Raw genomic sequence first — 19,380 nt, 5'->3', positions numbered from 1 at the left:
ATATGCAAAGAGGAAACATTTCACTGGTTACGGAATTATAAAAACTACCTACTTATATGCAGAAAAAAATCAACACATTTAGGTTAAAATAATGCTCTAGAGTTGATTTGTAAGACAATGTAAAATTGCTGCCATGTCCCACATACATCTTTTGGGGTTGAATTAACTTCCTAATATATCCTGTGTTTCTAGAAACACTTCTCTCCTCGCCCCCCCACAAAGGCTTTGATTTCCCAAACACTAAAGAACAAAGCCATATGATTAAGATAAAGCCAAAGACTTTTAAGAAAAATAACAATAAAATTTTTTTTGACTTTTTTACTAAGCAGACAAAGTGATTCAACTGGGGCAAATGTTGTAAAAGGTTACTAATATAAGAAAACATAACATTAACTATCAGATAAAAACAATGGCTACATTAGTACTATTATGACCGGCATGCATCAACACCGAATACAAAGTCACAAACCACAGAAATCATGCAATAGGAGTTACCGTGACTGTTAAGGTGGTAATCCTCTGTTGGGAAAATGTATTGATAAAGACAGAGTTACCTAATTTGTGTGCCAAAGTACAGTAATACATTTCTGAAATAAGATTTTGAATATATTTTGGCAAGACTGACGTCTTATAAGGAATTGACAAGATCCTGAAAACATATCTTCAAACGAATACCATAGATTGTAAAAATTCTTTTAAAAATTCTTTTCAGAATTTTATTTTAAAATCTATGGAAAAAGAAAAAAGAAATGTCAACACTTTAATTCACTGATTTAAATTATGAAGTAAAATGGTGTACACTGGTGGCAGAATTGGGAGCTGAGAAACTTTCCTATTCATAAAAACTCCATTTCGAGAGTACTTTGATTAGAGAAAACGGAAATATCTCATTGTATAAGTAATATTTTTTTCTTTTAGTTTGTATCTCAATTGGTGCATTATAATTAGCGTGTGTGTGTCTGTGTGTTTGTGTGTGTCTGTGTGTGTGTGCCATGACTAAGACAGGAATTGACATGGGATTCGCCTTGTTTCTTAATGTAAAGGGCTTGAATACTGTACCAAAATATATTCTCTCAAAGTATGAATTTCTAAAACAACCAATCCCCAATCCACAAACCATTTTTGTTTTAAGATCTTCTAGTCTAAGTGCTGTACAAAAAGTTCTGTAACGCCTGTACCACTTTATGCGATTTTAGGGGAGAGAACATTTTCCATTAGGAGCTCTGGTCCTACACAAACACTGTCCAATTACATGTAAACTTGTGACTATCGGTTTAGCTCCATCTTTTTGTCTTCCACTGCTCCCTTCCAATTTCTAATTCAAGGTGTTGGTGCTGTTTTTTATTGTCATTGTTGTAAAAAATAATCTTAACATCATCCACCCATCTCACTTCAAACACTTGAGTTTTTAGTGATATGGTGCATCATCCCTTAGAAAACAATACATTTATGCCCGTGTACAGATGGTTCAAGTTTGTATTCCATGATAAGATCAATCACGGTCATTACAGCTTCAGAGAAGACAGGGTAGGAAAAAATAACCAGTGCTTCTAAGATAGAAGGCAAAACGGCCACAAACTGGGGCAAGGTTATAAAAAAGTTAAGGCCCAGATTTTTATACCATCATATCTATGTAACATAAGGCACTACTTATTTTATTCTTAAGGGATTCACCTAAACCAAGAGTTGAATTTACGATTATGAGAAAGCTACTTCTTTGCTCCTATATGGGTAGATGAGTCATTTAAAAAGGCTATTAGAAAAGTATAGAGTAGAAATAATTTCTTTATCATTACTTTCCAATTATAAATAACATTTTTAACTAGACAGCAAAAACATAGAACCTTGGAGAGGGAAGGAGTTTAAAATTTAAAGTCTCAGAGGTTTTCCAACCTGAGCCATGTATGATTCATTTTCCACCTAAGCACAAAACTAGCTTGTCTTTTTTAAAGTTCAAGGATAACAACATGTTTTAAAATGAGTTGCCTAAATAAAAGAACATTATTATTGGAAACTGAACTATAACAGGAGGGGTTTAAATAAGCTTGTTAAATAACTATATTTGTGAGACCTAAAAATTATACATGGCAGGTTCCACCCAGTTAACAGAAGAACAAATGATAGAAAACTAAGCTAACTACTCAAAAACATAGTTTTAACTGCCATCTTGAAGAACCAGTGGGCAGACACTCAGAGACGTCCTATACATGTTGGCTCACTTTGGATTTCTCGTATCTGGTTCCTCTAACTTAAAACTACATAAACTCAGCAGGGTTCTCTGTTGAACTTCAGTAATGACTTGAAAACCAGAATTTTTGGTAGTGATGGAGAAAGACATGTCATTCTCTACTGAGGCATGATGTGAAATGGGAGGCATGAGTTAAAGAAGCTGTAAATTGGTTGAAGGCTAGCAGGATGCTTTGTGATTTATTCTCTGAGATGCTGATGTGAATCTCTGTAGAATTAAAAATTATTTTCTTTCACGTCTCATAATGATGCAAGCTTAAAATCACCCCTGATTTACACTAGAGAAGAGGTTTAGTTTATATGGTGTTGAGAAATTTTAAAAGCTTGAGGTAGGAAATGAAAGGTTTTACTGCTAATTGTGGAAACATAACCACCTTAAATAAAAATCAAAATAAACGGCTTACGACAAATGCTCATGTAAATACGGGCATACCTCAGATATTGCGGGTTAGGGTTTCAGACCACCGAAATAAAGTGAATGTCGTAATAAAGCAAGTCACACAAATTTTGGTTTCCCAGTGCATATAAAAGTTTTGTTTAAACTGTACTGTAGTCTATTAAGTGTGCAATAGCATTATGTCTAAAAAAAGTGTACATACCCTAATCGAAAAATACTTTATTGCTCAAGGATATATTGTACAACACAGGGAATATAGCCAATATTTTATAATAACTATAAATGAAGTATAACCTTTAAAAACAGTAAATCACTTTATGTATTGTTCACCTGGAACTTACATAATATTGTACATCAACTACACTTCAATAAAAAAACTTTATTGCTAAAAAAATGCTAACCATCATCTGAGCCTTCAGAGAGTCATAGTCTTTTTGCAATAGTAACATCAAAGATCGCTGATCACAGGGAATTCCCTGGTGGTCCAGTGGTTAGGACTCAGCCCTTTCACTGCCATGGGCCCAGGTTTGATCCCCAGTTGGGGAACTAAGATCCTGCAAGCCATGCGGCACAGCCAGGAAAAAAAAAAAGATCACAGATCATCATAACAAATATAATCAAAATTAACAAATTTGAAATGTTGTGAGAATTACCAAAATGCGGCAAAGAGACATGAAGTGAGCAAATGCGGTTGGAAAAGTGGAACCAATAGATTTGCTTGGCACAGGGTTGCCATAAACTTTCCATTTGTAAAAAAAATGCAGTATCTTCGAATTGCAATAAAGTGAAGTGCAATAAAAGGAGGTATACCTGTAACAATTTTCAATAGAGTCAACAGTAAAATTTTATATTTCTAAGTGATATTTTTATAATTGTAATATGCACTTATTTATCTAAGTATCCAGATTTTGGGGCAGATTTTTTCTAGAGGAGGCAATAGTGAAATGGAATTTGCAAAACTGAATATCCATCACTGGTTAGAGAACTAGAAGAACAAATGTCTATTCCTTCCTCTCAATCTAATGGCTATTTAGTTTATTTATTAGCGACTCTTAATTCACTAGAGTACTATATTGGAAAAACAAATAGTTTTGAAGTGAAAAAAAAAACCTATAAGCTATTTACAAGCACAACACATAGTTGCCTAAACAACCCCCCTAAGAATAATAAACCTTTAGGTTGAGGTATAAACATGAACTAGTTGGCTGTGATGGATACTGACTGGTTTACAGTCATATAGAACTCGAGGTGAAAAAAGAAACTGAGCACATCTATTCTTTCGTATCAAGATGTAGGTGTTAGATTTTTTTAAAAAGTACAGTGCATTTTGGCACATCAACAAAGAGTATTCAGGAGCTCCTAAAAAAATAACCCTAAGCATAATATTAGATTTTATGGACTCTTAGAAAAAAATCCATTCCAAATCATCCTCATTTTACAGATCAGATCAATGAAATATAGATACATTATGTGATTTCCCCAAAGTGACTCAGCTAGTTAGCAACAGAGGGGAAATCAAAGCAGATTTCAGTTTTAGACTGAGGGTAGCTTGCTTCATGCCAGGCTCTGTTCATGTAAAGGCTTTAAAACTCTTCCACAGTCTTTCCAGAAAATGGCCATGGCCAATAACATAGGAGCATATCTTGAAAGATAAGAGAGTGGATACCTCTTAAAGGCAGTTGTAAGAATTATGGTGCCACTGGAAGCAGTTTAAGGGAAATATACAATCTTGCTAATAAAGATGAAAAATGTGACCCTATATTTTAGAAGTAAGAACTCTGACAACATAGTAAGTAACAAAAACTTCCTGTTCTTTCTTTCTTTATACATGCAGTTATCAACTTGTGGGAAAAAGGGAACAATTTAGAAAAACTGTCAAACTAGAGTTTGACAACAGCCCAGAGGCTACTGCTTGAGTCTAGTCCACTTGCACTGAGGAACCCTAATTCAAGCTGTTGATCGAACACACTGCCCAAGTAATGTTTCTCTAAGCAGTAAGTATGTGTCTCTATGTGCTTTACCAGAAGAAAAAGAATAAAAAGAACAGAAAAATACAAGGCTGAAGATGGATTCTGTAAAAACTATTTAATAAATGCTTTACTATTTAAAAATGATAGTTGTAACAAAGGACCCATAGAGATGCAGATCTACCATAATTAGATAATGTTAGTGAAATCATATGGGTGGAAAAAAAATCAAACGAGTACAAAATGGAAAATATTTAAAACAACTAATTTGGCTTTCAAGCAAAAACATGGATTGTGCATATGAATGAAGTATACTTACGAATTCAACCAATAAGTTTATTTAATATTTACATGCCTAGACCTGGGTCAGACACATTGGGGGAGATAAAATAAGCATAAGATGAGTTTCCTGTCAACAAGTAATTTACAATCTGGTAAGAGGCAAAACTAAAGTAAATTGTGGAATTTCAGAATAATTAAATGTTAAACTACTGGGTCCTGACTGCTTATATTTAAAAGGATTCAGAGGAGAAATTCACCTGGGTGGCAGCAGTGAATTGTTGGATAGGATTTAGATGGATGAATGAAAGAAAATGGATGACCCAGACAAAAAGATCGTTATTTTTATAGATATGATAAATATGTTGTGGAGAAATAAAAAATTCTGTACAGGAAAAGCAGGGTTATAGGGCCTTAAAAGTCAGATGGAGGAGTTTGGGCTTGATAGAGTAGGCAAGAGGGTCACTTCGGTTTCCGAACAGATTAGAGTCATCAAAATAGTGATAGTTTAGGAAAATTAACCTTGGAGTGATATATAGGAAAAGATTAGAAGAGCAAGGAGGCACTAGGGGTAGAGGAATTGGTTAAGGGCTCATTGCGGTGTTAGATCTGATATAAACAACATGTAGACCTAGCCGGGAACGGAGAGAGTGGGGCAGCCTCAAGAGATACTTTGAAAAAGGAAACAGTAGCTGCTGATGAGATATAAAGGATGAAGGACAAAGAATAGTTTTTAAATGACACTAAAGTTTCCATCTCAAGAAATTAGAAAACTTGTGGATTCATGAACAGAAACTGGTTAGTTAGGAAAGGGAATCATTTGGTAGGTGTGAAAGGTAACCAGTATAATTGTATGTATTGGTGAGAGTTGACAAGGCAGTGTTGCATCCACAGTGGAAATATTCCTGGGAAGCTAGAGGTATATGCAGATCAGACCTGGAGGTGAAAGACTTGGAAGGCATCATGGGAAAGAACACAAAGGGAGTGATTATACCAAGAAAAGATCAGAGACTTGAGAATACCCAGAATTAGGGGGTGGACAGAGAAATTGGAAATACTAAAATAGAGTGGATCCATCCAAGAAGAAAACTGGAAGAAATGAGAGTAGAAGGTTGGAGAAACCAGAAAGAAAGAGTTTCAAAAGGAAGGTGGTTTAGTATAATGTCACGTACAAGTCAAGAGTGATGAGTACAATGGGCTTGACCTAGAGGTTATTGTTGACCTTTATAAGAGAAATTTCAACAAGATAATGGTACAAGCTACAACGCGGAGTCTAAGTATGAAGAGGATAAATAGGAAGCAAAGGTGATGGAGACAAGCCACACAGTCTATGGCTTTTGTTAACAGAAGAAAAAGAATTGAACAGGAGTGGTAGCAAGAGACTATAAGAGACTTATAAGAGTCTATAAGAGACTTATTATGTGCTAGGCACTGTTCTAAGTGTATAATATGTACTTAGTCATCTACTCACGACAACCCTAGGCTCATGCACTTAGTAAGCAAGAGATGTGAACCCAGGCAGCTCAAACTCCAGAGCCACAGGGCTCTTAATGGCTTTGCTAGGTTCATGTATCAAGCAAGGAGACAAAGCTTGGCAAAACCAGTACAAGATTTAAGATGAGACTGACTAAAGCACATCTGAAGGTAGAAGGGAAAGAGAAGGAAAGATTGAAAAATGCTAGGAAATAAAGAGGATAAACTGGGGCAGGGAGAAGAAGATGGGTTCAGGAGATCAGGGAGAAGGTGTGCTTTGAGCGGTGGAGCCCTCTGAGATCTGGTGCGGGTGGGGTGGAAGCTGATAGTTACACACATTACAAGGGTCTCATCAGCGTCATTGTCTGTATCAAGGCAGGGAGCAGTCACTTGCCTGCAAGGCTTCGTGGAGGTTGCCGTTGTAGTCTATGATCTCGGTGGCTCCCTGATCTCCCTTTTGACCAGGTGGACCCTATGAAAAAATCAGCCAAGAGAACATCACGGGGGTTAGGCTAGGATGAAGAAGGGACTGTGGCGAAAACAGAAATAGCAGCGAACAGCTCTCTCTGACCATCGATTCCCGACTAAGGCCCAAATGTACTTTAGAATAAATAATCATGTTCAAAGTTTGTCCTTATTTCAAAGGAGGCAAACTACTTCTAACTTCCTGTCTGTGGTAGGTTACATATATTAAATTGGATAAAAAAGAAATACAATTCAATCTCAAAAGCTGTTTCCTAAAAATTACAATGTGTAGGCTAATCTGATTTGACTTGCAAAATTTTGTTGGCTTTATCCACATTTATTAAAGCAACTCCTGACCTCTCTCTCCTCATCTACACCTCATAGATTGCTTCTTCATTTTTTAAGAAGATGGAACACTGTACTGTAGAAAATGCTTGGCTTTCCTAACAGGAATAGAATTCCATTAAAATGGAAGCAAATAGGGAACATATATATATATATATATATATATATATATATATATATATATATATGAACAGTACCTATAAGGAGGGAACAAATATTTTTAAGATGTCTATCCTACTCAGTAGCTCTGCCACTGAATTTCCATTAGTCATGTCCTAATTCCCTGCCTGTGTTTTAAAAAGGTTCTGAAAATATGGACTATTGCTTTCTTTTTAATTGAGTTAATTGAAAAGTGGAAAGTTTTATTAGGTGGATGGCTATGGGCTTGCTATTGCTCATTTGGCAGAGGGGAAGTAGATAGAAAGAGTTCTTTAGACCTTCTCCTTATGGGCTTATCTTACGTGTTCCAGTCTATATACGCAGTGCTCCTGGTGACTACAATAAAAAATAAGAAGAAAGGGGGGAGTAGCAGGAATAGTCACAGTAGTCTACGTCCAGCGCTACTGTTGGGTATTATTAGTCCAAGTGCCTTGTGAAAAGCCACATAGACACACACTTCAAATCTAGGCTTGTTGGAGGCCAAAAGAGTAGATGAGACACACTCACCCTTGGTCCCAGGGCTCCAGAGTCCCCTTTGTCTCCACGGTCACCCTTTCCCCAGTGAAAAGAGAAGAAAACCGAGTTAGTAGTGAGGCCAACAGTCCAGAAATATCTCAAATCTAAGGATGTATTTAACACCATACAGCAACACTTTTAATATGAACTTCTGAAGTGGAAAATAACAACTAGAAATACAATAACCACTGACATGGCAAATGCTTCTTTAAGATGCCCCCCGAAGTGAATTAAACTTCCCCCTTCAGATGACAGAGTATTTTGAAACAACAATACATATGGTAACTTGCTTCCTAGGGATCTTGAAAAGCAAAGCAAGTGGTTTCTATGACACCCAGAGCAAGATTTTACCTCTCAGACTGAGCTATGTTCCTGCCTGTATATGAAGAGATTTGGGGCAAGGGGGAAAAGAGGCAACCAATTAATTGGGTTGTCTGTTTTCTGAGAAGTCATTCCAGGGAGATTTAGGAGGGAAAGGTCACCAGCTGGGCCTCCCTCTGATGATGAAGATCTAAGGAAAAGTTTTCTAGAGGTATAGGTCTCTTAGCCCTCAGAAAGTGCTGAAGTGGACAGCAGCTAGCTGGACCAGGTTGGCGGGGCTGAAGGTCAAGATCTGGGCAAACACAGCTTTCTCTTTTTTTCAATGCAACATGAAAAGTCTCTAAATGTCCATTTATGGTGTGATGACTACCTCCCATCCCCGCCAAGAGACACCAGGAATCATCTAAACCTCAAACTGCAAATGCATCACTGAGAACACTCAAAATTTTCAGAAGTCTAAACAGAAATTTTGGAGAAGAGATTTGAACCTGGGTAGATTTGAAGGTTCTTTAAAACAGCCTAAAACTTACAGGGCCTTTTTCCTAAATAGAATTCAAAGCATTTCTATATGTCTTTCTTATAAACTGGATAAGGACCAACGAAGATGAGCAGGAAAAGGGATTATAATTTTTCTATCCACATTATGCTAATAACATTGACCATAATAATAAAATTTTGCTATGAATGGGGAATTATTAATTTCTGCTGTTTTCCCCATTTTCCACATTATTAGCATGATTAATAACATGATTAATAACATGATTCTGCTAGTAGTATATAGATTATTGCAGGTACTATATAAAGAGCATGATAAAGGAGAGAATTTCAATTAGTGGTGAAATTTTAATGGAATGAAGGGAGTCAACTGACTTGAAAGCAAAGTATAATCTGAACATTTATCACAAAGATAGCCCGGAAATAAAAAATAAGATTATACTGTATATAATTTAAGTAAAGTACTTAATTTTTTCCAAATAAGCTATACATATGAAACAGGAAATACAATTTCTCATAAAGAATGGTCTGAAGCACAGAACACAAAAACAAACAAGATGAAACAAACCAACTGTTCTGAGATGTCATCATAGGGATGAAATTACTGCAACCCCAGTGTGTGAAAGAGTTTAATCTAAAACATGATTCTCTGTAGAAGAGACACATGTTACATGACGGCCTCATGTTACATTAAAATGGTTGCCCAGTTACTGACCTTTGACCCCTTTGGGCCTCTAGTTCCTGATTCACCTTGTTTCCCCTATTATAGAAGAATATGAAGATGAAAAAGAGAACATGACAGAGGGAGATAAGAACAGAAAAAAAAGAAATTAGCAGTGACTCAGGATAATACAGAAAAATGGAAACACTTTATTTTAACTGCCTCAATATACTCCATATAATGTAGGCTGTTACAACACTGAACATAGGTATTATCACCGTATCATTAGTTCACTCCCTGGTCTCTCCACCAACCTTCATGCCATTATAATTCTGAAGACTGCCCACCCATCAGCGGATGGGAAGCGTTCTGTGACTAATTCTCATTAGTCTCAACAGTGTTTGCATAAATTTCCTTTTCATCAAAGAGTAAATCATTTCCTGTGTCTCTAGGATGGGTTATTAAAATAAAGTGTTACCATACTAGTTTGCAGGAAGTTGAGAGGAATAGATTGAACAGTCAAATAAATCCTTAGCTCTCATACTTTCAAGGTGTTACACACCATCAAATTACCATAGAAACTAACACAACATGGTTCCACATCTTCCTCAGTAGGTTTTAATATCCATCGAGTGGTAAGGTGTTAGTGTGACAGTACCTCCCGATTTATATTTGGATGTGTTATTAATTTGTTGACTGAACAGAAAAGAGTAAACTGGAAAAGTTGAATTGTAAAACCCTTTTTAGAAAATAACGAATTGGTGTGAATTTCAATGAATTATTTGTGATTTTGGCTGTTTTAATACCCCTTGAATAATTTTATTTTAGTTGCATGTTCTAAAGTAAGTGGCACACATTTCCAAACCAGAGAATGTTGTTTTCCAGTGTGAGAATAACTGACCTTTGGTCCAGGGGCTCCAGGCTCCCCTCGATCCCCTCTTCCAGGATGCCCTGCCTCCCCACGGTCGCCCTGTCACAAATCGCAAAATAGGTAAATGGCGCCCCCTATCACCCCCAGCTAGTCCCTGTAGGTTAATGAGTGAGTTGAATAAAATCAAAGAAAGCAGAAAGTTACTATTTATTTAGCACATACTCGGCATTGTATTAACCTCAACATGGATTATCTCATTTAATAATCAAAATAATTATTCAGGGCTTCCCTGGTGGCGCAGTGGTTGAGAGTCCGCCTGCCAATGCAGGGGACACGGGTTCGTGCCCCGGTCCGGGAAGATCCCACATGCCGCGGAGCGGCTGGGCCCGTGAGCCATGGCCGCTGGGCCTGCGCGTCCAGAGCCTGTGCTCCGCAACGGGAGAGGCCACAGCAGTGAGAGGCCCGTGTACCGCAAAAAAAAAAAAAAAAAAAAAAAAAAAAAAAATTCAACGTTTGCATTTTCATTCCCGTTTTATAGACAAAGAAATGGTTTGGTAAATGCCTGTCAGATGCCTATGTTGGTAAATGGAAAGACTTTTTTTTTTTTTTTGGCCGCGCCCTATGTGGGATCATAGTTCCCTGACCAGGGATCGAACCAGTGCTCCCTGCATTAGAAGCTCGGAGTCTTAACCACTGGACTGCTAGGGAAGTCCCAGAAAGACCTTTAAAGGGAATTGATAAGGGCCATCATTAATACCTCACAACAGGCATGGACATAGTTTTCAGTCTGCAGCAACTTTTTAAGATCTTCCGAAGCAGGGCAAAATGGCTAAGTGCCAAGTTTTGTAATTTGATTTTCTGGGCTTTACTCCTGGCTCTGGAATACTTACCAGTTTTGTGTTTTGGGGAAAGTTAGTTAAGTTCTGAAAGCCTCAGTTTCCTCTGTAAAATGGAGAAAATTAGAGTGCTGGTTTCATAACCTAGAAACGGAATGTGCTTGGCATTGTACAAGATCCAGAGGTGTTACAGCTTTTACTAGGTTTATAGCTCTGGGAAGGATGAGCATGGTCACTGCCCACAGGGAGCTAGTGCTCTAGTTAGAAAAGATCCACATGAACAAAAAAGAGTTAAGGAGTAATGTAAGGCCATATGTGAGAGAAGAAGAAACTCCACAGGGTTTTCAATGGTCCAGATTGACTTCCTTTTGGTGAGACTTGGGTCATATCCTGAAGGATGAGGTAGGGTGTATATTATAATTATCACTGTTTATAACTGTGCTATTGATTGTAGGGCGCGGTCAGCTAACTGCTACGCGGCAGGAAGCTGAAATAAGCTGAGTCATCCTTCCTGTGGCCACTGCGCTTGCGCTAAGTATACTAATGAGGTTTTAAAGTAGCGACCTATCCGATGCTGGCTCACAAATCGCACCATCGGCGAAAGCCAATCACAGAGCGACACATGTTCTTAATCCCTATATAAGCAGACTGCTATAGGATTGCGGGGTCTTCCTTCCATCTTTCTTCAACCAAGCTGTGCTCCAATAAAGTGTGATACGAGAAGAATCTTGCGTGTGGCGGCTCGTTATTCTGCTGGTCGGAAACGGCTCGCCGCAATTGATGAGTGCAGGAACTGCACACAACACTTTACATGCATTATCCTATCTAATCCGCAGGACAAATGAGAAAGGTGTTAGTATCCATAGTCTACAGATGAGGAAACTGAAGCTCAGAGAGGTTAAATAACTTGCCCAAAGCCTTTAACGTGGGAGAGCTGTAATACAGAACTGACTGTAGTCAGTCTCCAATTTTTGCATACATGTTTTTGTATGTAAATCTTTTGCACATCTCTGGTCATATTCTTAGGATAAATTCCTGCTAGACAAATGGCTGTGTCAAAAAGTATAAACATTTTAAAAGCTAGCTAATCACCCTTCAGGAAGATGGTGCTGTTTTACACTCCCTGAACACAGACTTGAGAGTGTTCATCTTCCTGCACGATGGGTAGAATTTCAATAATCAAACAAGTTTTGATTTCTGGTGATGGTATGTTTATGGATGAGGGAGGCACCCTTCTCACTGAAGGACTGATTCGTCTTGGAAAGGAAAAGAAAGTAGGATTTCGATCTGTTATGGGTGATGTAGGGATTTAAATTCCAAGATCTTTGTCTGTATCATGCCCACTGTGGGAAACCTTTGTGGTTTTGCAGGGGAGGTGGGATAGATTAGGGCCAGGATGAAGAAGACTCAGTAGGTTTCTCAGCATGAACCAAAAGGGGGTGGGACAATGGAGAGGTTGAGAGAAAGACAAGGGACTTGATTGGATGCAGGAGATGGAAAAGGTGCTCCAGAAGGGATTTTCCAGGGATTAGAGACTGAAGCACTTTTGCTGGTATATGGAATTTTTATTTAAATATGTATATACCATGTTTGGTGTTGCTCTTAATATTTTACAGAAGAATTCTAAAATGGTAACTATAATCTTATTTTAGAGAAAAACAAAAATTTTAGAAAATCATTTCTCTGTAGTATTTACCAGAGTAGTGGAGTCTATATACGTTTACCTAGAATCACTTATTATCATCATGCCCGTAATCAATTGCTTATTAGTCTCTCTCTGGAATTACATTACATATTTGTGTACTTTTTTCTTTTCTTCCACCCCTTTCTTACACATATTACAGTGGAAGCTTCAGTAGAGTAGACACTGTTTTTGTTGCATTTATTCCCCATTCTCAAATACTAGAAAAATGTCTGGAAAAAAATGTGTTGAATTAATGAGTAAACAATATTATACAAAGTATTCTAAATTATTCATAATAAAGTCCTATTTCTTTAGACTGATGGAGGTTTCTCTCAGGCGCTATACAGATGCTGAGAATACAGCAGTACATAAAACAGATTTTTAGATGCAATTATACGTATTTCTTCATTATGATCTCTCTTCACTGTGTTGGGGATAAAATATGAAGATTTAGTTTATTTTTAAAATCTGAATTTACTGGTACAAATCCAGACTGCCTACGCAACCGGTAAAAGACTAGTGTTTGGCTGAAAGAGATTTTTAAATAATCATGACTTTTCCATTATGATACCAATTTCATGTTAGATAGGTAATTCAGCTGAAAATTAACTTCAGAATATTGTTAAATGAATTTCTTATTCATATCCCTCTTGTGGAAATACAAAACAGTTACAGTACAGTCTTTACTTTTATTGGGAGTTCAGAGTAGTATCTGTTATAAAAGTATCTGTTCTGTAAAATCAGGCTGGGTTCTTCATGAACAGTAATTAATGTTGATTTTACGGCTCTACATCTGGATTTTTTTGACTGTGGAAGAGTTTAAAATAAGTGAACAAAAGAAAATATATTTAGGGCTGAACTCTACACTCCACAGTCTGTGTTTCTCCTATTTTCCCCTGTTTAGCAAACAAAATGCCACAAACATTTAGAGATCATGTTCACGCCCGGTCCTCTCCAGCACTGACCAGGTTTCCCGTTTCTCTGTGCTTATCCACAAAGCAATCCTCTTTCTCTACCTGCTTCTGAGGCTGCAAGCCTGAATAAATACGAGAGTTCTGACATGAACACAGAATGCTCATTATTCTTTTGTTCTAGCTCTTTTTATTCCAGAAAGCGCATTTCGTGTGTACATCTGTTCAGGCTAAAACAGGCTTTCCTCATATTTTGTTAATAAGCTTGACAGCTCATTATGTGAAAAAGAAATTGCTGAGCAAGCAGTAATTTTACATAAATTCGACAGAGTTTTAGTCTCCCTTTAGGCCACACATAGTTTCCATTGACTAGGATTAGAGTTATTTTCTCTTGACCAGCGGAATGAGGACTCCTCTGTCAGAACAAACCATGAACATATTTCTCGAGCTCTTGGAAATCATCCTGGCTTATTTCTGCTGAATGCAATACACATTGAGGCAAAACTGCTATGGTTTAAAAATAAAAGAAAGTAGTTTGATCTAATTTTGCTCCTTCTTTGATTCATGAGTCTGTCATGAATAAAGTTCCATCCTCAGAGCTGTACCTTTTTATGTCTTACTGGGTAGATAAAAAGGGAACTATGGCTCTGACTGTGTCCACAGCAACCTAGTTTTTTATATGGCAGCATATAGATTTTGCTTTTAGGGCCCTCTCTCAGGTTGCCAAGTGGAAGATCACGAGATGGTTTTCATTACAGAATCTTTCTGCAGACGTTATTCAGGATGGATCCTTTTGGGATGAGACACTTAGGAATCTATATGACGTCAGTACTTGCCTTTGCAATCTAGGGAGTGATGGGGGAATAGTAATAATGTTTGATTTATGCGTATGTCTTAAAATGGGTAACGAGGGGCAGGAGTGAATGAGTTCTACCTCTCCTCCTCAGAATTCCCTCACTTTTCCATATGGCCAGGAGACTAATAGCATCATATCAATTTAGGTACAATTTGGGGGACAACGGGAACAATGAATGTATTCCACCATCCTGTTGTTTTGCCTAAGGCTTTCTGGAATTAACTTCCTATTATTCTATTTAACATGGTATTCCCATTAGAAGTGTTAGGAATAGGTGCTAAGCTGCTTTAGTTCTCCATTAGGCAAAAATATCTGGTCACCTAAGGAACATAATGGACTAAAAATATACGATCAAAAATTTCAGAAAGGAAGGAAGGGAAAAACACTATGTTTACCTTTGTTCCTGGTAACCCTGGTAAGCCTGGTTCTCCTTGAGGACCAATGAAACCTGGTTCTCCCTTTAAAAAAATGGGCATATGAGATTATTACATATTTGACAGTAAATATGTAAAGTTAGACTGATTTCCTTCTACTGGGATTTTACTCCTTTGATTATATATAGCCTTCTTGCTGAGATCCAGCTACTAACTCTAAAATTAATCAGAACTGGTTTTGATCAGCCACAGTACTTTGAGCAAAGCTTTGGAGGAGCTTGAGAAAGTAAAAGTGACAAAGAAACAAGACAAATGTCTTTACAATTTCCTTTCTCATCTGTTGTCCAGTGCTTCTTATCATTTACCAAATCAAGATCCATTATGTTAGGGTGGATGTGGTAGGTAGCGTCTAAGATGGGCCTCAATGATCCCACCTCCTGGTATTCAATGCCTTTGCGTAACCCCTCTGCTTGAGTGTGCACTGGATTTACTGACTCATATCTAATGAAGAGAATATAGCAGAAGTAATGGGATATCACTTCTGAGACTAAGTTATAAAAAGACAGTGGCTTCCATCCTGGGGACTCTTCCTTGTTCTCTCTCACTTGAATCAACTTGCTTTCTGGAAAACAAGCTGCCATGAGCAGCCCTATGGAGAGGTCCCCATGGTGAGGACTAAGGTCTGCCAAGAGCTGCATGTGTGAACTTGGGAGCAGATGCTCCACCCCAGTAGAGTCTTCAGATGAGATCACAGCCCTGGCTGACAGCTTCACTGGATCCTCATGGGAGACATTGAGACAGAGGTACCCAGCTGAGCCATGCTCAAATTCTTGTTCCTCCAGAAGTGTGAGAGGACTGTTGTTTTAAGCCACTCCCACTTGGGGGGCTTGTATGGTAGGCAGCAATTGATAACTGATACAGTGGGTGTGGCTAGGGAAGAGATTTGGTAATGTTTAGATAGAAAGCAAAATATCTCTTCTTGCCCAGCCTCAAAATCTCTTCTCTACCACCTGGAGGAAACCCAGTTGTGGTATAATAAAAAATATATATTTGGTCTTGTTCCTGGTTCCTAAAACCTTTGGAATTTCCTGAGTAATAAGAGTAACAGGAGCATGTTTTGTTATCTTAACGAGCCCCTTTCAAACATATCTGAGTTTATGCTAATGGGGTGACTATGGTGGGCCCCTAGACAGCTTCAGGGTTGGGGCTGTGATAAGAAGGTTGGAACTTTCAACCTTTCCCCTCCTCTCACCACCTCCAGAGAGGGAGATGGAGATTGAGTTTAACCACCAATGACCAATGCTTTAATCAATCACGTCTACATAATGGAACTTTCATAAAACTTCCAAAGCAGTGGGAACTAGAGAGCTTCTGAGCTGATGAACACATCCATGTGCTGGTAGGGTGGCACCCCCCAACTCCACGGGGACAGAGGCTCCTGCCCTCAGGACACTTTTGACTTCACCCTTTGTACCTCTCCATTTGGCTGCTCATTTTAATCTTTCATAACAAACTGTGATGGTAAGTATGGTATTTTCCTGAGTTCTGTGAGTCACTGTAGCAAATTATCAAACTTGAGTGGGAGTGGCAGAGGGTGGCTGTGAGTACCCTGGAATCTGTAGCCAAGTCAGACATAAGTCCAGGTAAGGCGGAGAGGGTGAGGTGGGTGGTACCTGTAATTGTGGTCTGAAGTGAGGGCAGTCTTATGGGACTGAACCCTTAAACCTATGGAATCTGATGCTAACTTTGAGTAGTTAGTGTCACAATAGGATTGAATTGTAGGACATGCAGCTGGTGTCAGAGAATCAGAGTTGGAGAACTGGTGTTGGAAAAGACACCAGGTATTTGGCATCAGAAAACACCCGACACCAGTGTTCACATATAAACTATAAAGTTTTATTTTCTTCTTAACAACGTGAGCTCAAATGTAAAAGTCTAACTTCCTGAAATCTATAACGAAGTTTTAAAGCAAAGAAAAACAAAACAAAAACATAATGCCTCTGTTCCCATGTTTTCTGGGATTTGTTTGTTCATTTGTTTCCCCCCATTGGATTATTTCTGGAGCAGTAGCTAATGTTGTTTGACATATTTGATTTTTTTCTAAGGTAGCTATATTTCAACATTTGTTCTTCGGAGCTGAGCAGGAAGATACAGAGAGGATGTTTGATAAGAAGTGTTAGAGTGTCATGAAATATTTCTGCAATAATGATTTTTTAAAATATGCTGTATAAAACCTTGGTGTTGGGCAGGGAACCAAAGGATATCAGCACCGCAAAATTTGCTGAACAGTGATAAATAACTGAAATGGATTATCTCTAGTTCTTATGCTCATGGTACTGCTTTAAGAAAATAAAAAGTGTAGGGGAATGAATGCTTTAGGTTTATTGTTTGTGAAATTTCTATAACTCTGTTCTACCTGTCTCTATATCTTTACATCTAACGGAGAGGAAAATCTGAACAAATAATTTTGGATCAATCTCTTAATCGTCTAAAATGACAATCAACTATATTCAGAAAACTCAATGATGACCATTCTATTTCTTATAAAAAAAATTTAACTTGTTATTTTAAACAAAAAACATAAGAAATATACTTACGTACAAGTAAGACGTTTCTCCCAATAAAATGATTTATATAAATACATAAATATTCCCTCTCCACCCTCAAGAAAAAAGCTGTATTAAAGTTCATGTGTATCATTAGTAACAACTTACTGTAATGAAAATATAATGCAAGTTAATAGGTGGAAAGTTTACAGGTAGACAAGACTCCTGCAAATCTTCAAGTAGAAATAAAATGATTTCACTGTTAGCAAAGCAAATAGAAGCACCATTAAAGCATACTAATAAAAGAGAAGAAAAAAGAGTAAATGTTGCAAAAATGTATTTCTTATTTAGGTTAGTGCTTAGTTTATAAAAAGTTGAAGCATGCAGTTTCATAAGTCACACATAAATAAATAAGGCTTTGTGATCTAAGTGACCAAAGTGTTGTTTCTTCCTTTTTAAAAACATTAATGTATTTAAGTCCTCCTGAGTTAAATGGATAGCAATTTCCTTTATACAGAATGTTCAGGGTGAAAACTTTTATTTCAAGATATAAAATTAGCAATGCATTGGACACTCAACAATTTTAGCATTATTAATACTGGCTTATTTTAAAGGCTTTGAGTATGATTAGTGGTACTTTATCATGCCACTCTAAGAAAGCATCTACCATCTCGATTCGTTTCTTATTTCAATTTATTCAAGGGGAACAATAGCATACTTAATTTTAGGATCACAGCTTCATGTTTATTTAATGCCAGAGCTCTCAATTACTTTAGAGACATTGTCTCCATCCTGTCTATATCTTGGCAGGGTTGGGAGGAAATAATCATTTGTCTCTTTTCTGTCTCAGGCTTGAAAGACAATTATTGAAATAAGGCATAAATATGTCTACGCATGGTCTTGAGCTGGTTGGACTGTTTCTTACCTTCCTAGACTTATACCAGAGGTTCTCAGAGTGCCTTTTCACTTACCATTTTTAGTGTACAGAGTAGGAAAGATTGATTCATTGAGATGGTTTCAGATTTCACATTGCACCTAAACTTTAAGTTGAAACTACTACTTGTAGAGTTTGGGGTAGTATCAAAGAAAAGAATAACACAATTTCATGGAAAGGCTATTAAAATAATCTTCCCATGTCCAATTACATATCTGTATGAGGCTGGTTTTTCTTCATATGCTTTAACCAAGACAACAAATTGCAACAGATTGAATGCAGAAGCAGATATGAGAATCCAGCTGCCTTCTATTAAGCCAGACATCGAAGATATTTGGAAAAAAAAAAAGAAGACAACAATGTCATTCTTCCTGCTGATTGTTTGTTTTGTAAAATTCAGTTGTGTTTCATAAAAATGTTATTTAATTAACATATAATGGGTTGTTTAAATTTCTGTTTTAATATCTAATACAGACATATCAATAGGTATAACCTACATAAATAAAAACTCCTTCAATCCTAATTTTTAAGTGTGTAAAAGGGTTTTGAGGCTAAGTCTTTGAGAACTGTTGGTACAAAGGTACAGAATGGAGTTAAAGCCTGGCTTTGCAGGCTGTGATCCTGAGTTGCCAAATAATGAAAGGTTCTGGTGTCATTAAGGGGTGACTTAGTCAAGACTTATTGGATAATTCAAGCAAAGCACTTAGCACCACCTCTAGAACAAAGTAAGTAAACAATAAATGTTATTGTTGTTCTTATATTATAGCCTCAAAAATGCTAGCTATCATTATTTTATTAGTGGTAGTAGTATTATAACACCTCTGCAGCTAATTAGTGATATACATGGTGACTTCTTGATTCTTTACAACTGTATGGGGTTATACTCAATACCTCTTCAACTCCTTTCAAGAAGTAACCCTAAATTTTCTCATGTGACTATATCATTGTTTTATGAGACGATATCCATCTGCCAGAGCATTTAGGATTGCAAAACGAAACGTGTGTAAGGTAGAGAAATGACAGGTTTACTAAGAATGAGTTTC

The 19,380-nt window shown here is 37.3% G+C and overlaps 1 protein-coding gene across 3 annotated transcripts in view; it reads right to left on the bottom strand.

The window, feature by feature from the left end:
- COL25A1 (collagen type XXV alpha 1 chain) overlaps window positions 1–19,380 on the bottom strand; it is a gene marked incomplete at its 3' end in the record, with an annotated part of 460,030 nt that overhangs the window by 35,931 nt on the left and 404,719 nt on the right. For 2 of the 3 annotated variants that reach the window (XM_079919359.1, XM_079919357.1), the window contains 6 exons: window positions 14,879–14,941; window positions 10,227–10,295; window positions 9,380–9,424; window positions 7,840–7,884; window positions 6,758–6,835; window positions 496–519 (listed from right to left, as the gene is read on the bottom strand). In XM_079919359.1, the coding sequence (XP_079775485.1) occupies window positions 496–519; window positions 6,758–6,835; window positions 7,840–7,884; window positions 9,380–9,424; window positions 10,227–10,295; window positions 14,879–14,941 (324 nt within the window). The remainder of the gene's footprint in view (window positions 1–495; window positions 520–6,757; window positions 6,836–7,839; window positions 7,885–9,379; window positions 9,425–10,226; window positions 10,296–14,878; window positions 14,942–19,380) is intronic. The other variant, XM_079919358.1, reaches the window with a different exon arrangement.

Source organism: Stenella coeruleoalba (genome assembly GCF_951394435.1).
Source record: "Stenella coeruleoalba genome assembly, chromosome: 4".
Classification (NCBI taxonomy): Eukaryota; Metazoa; Chordata; class Mammalia; order Artiodactyla; family Delphinidae; genus Stenella; species Stenella coeruleoalba.
This window is presented reverse-complemented; position numbering and strand designations above follow the sequence as displayed.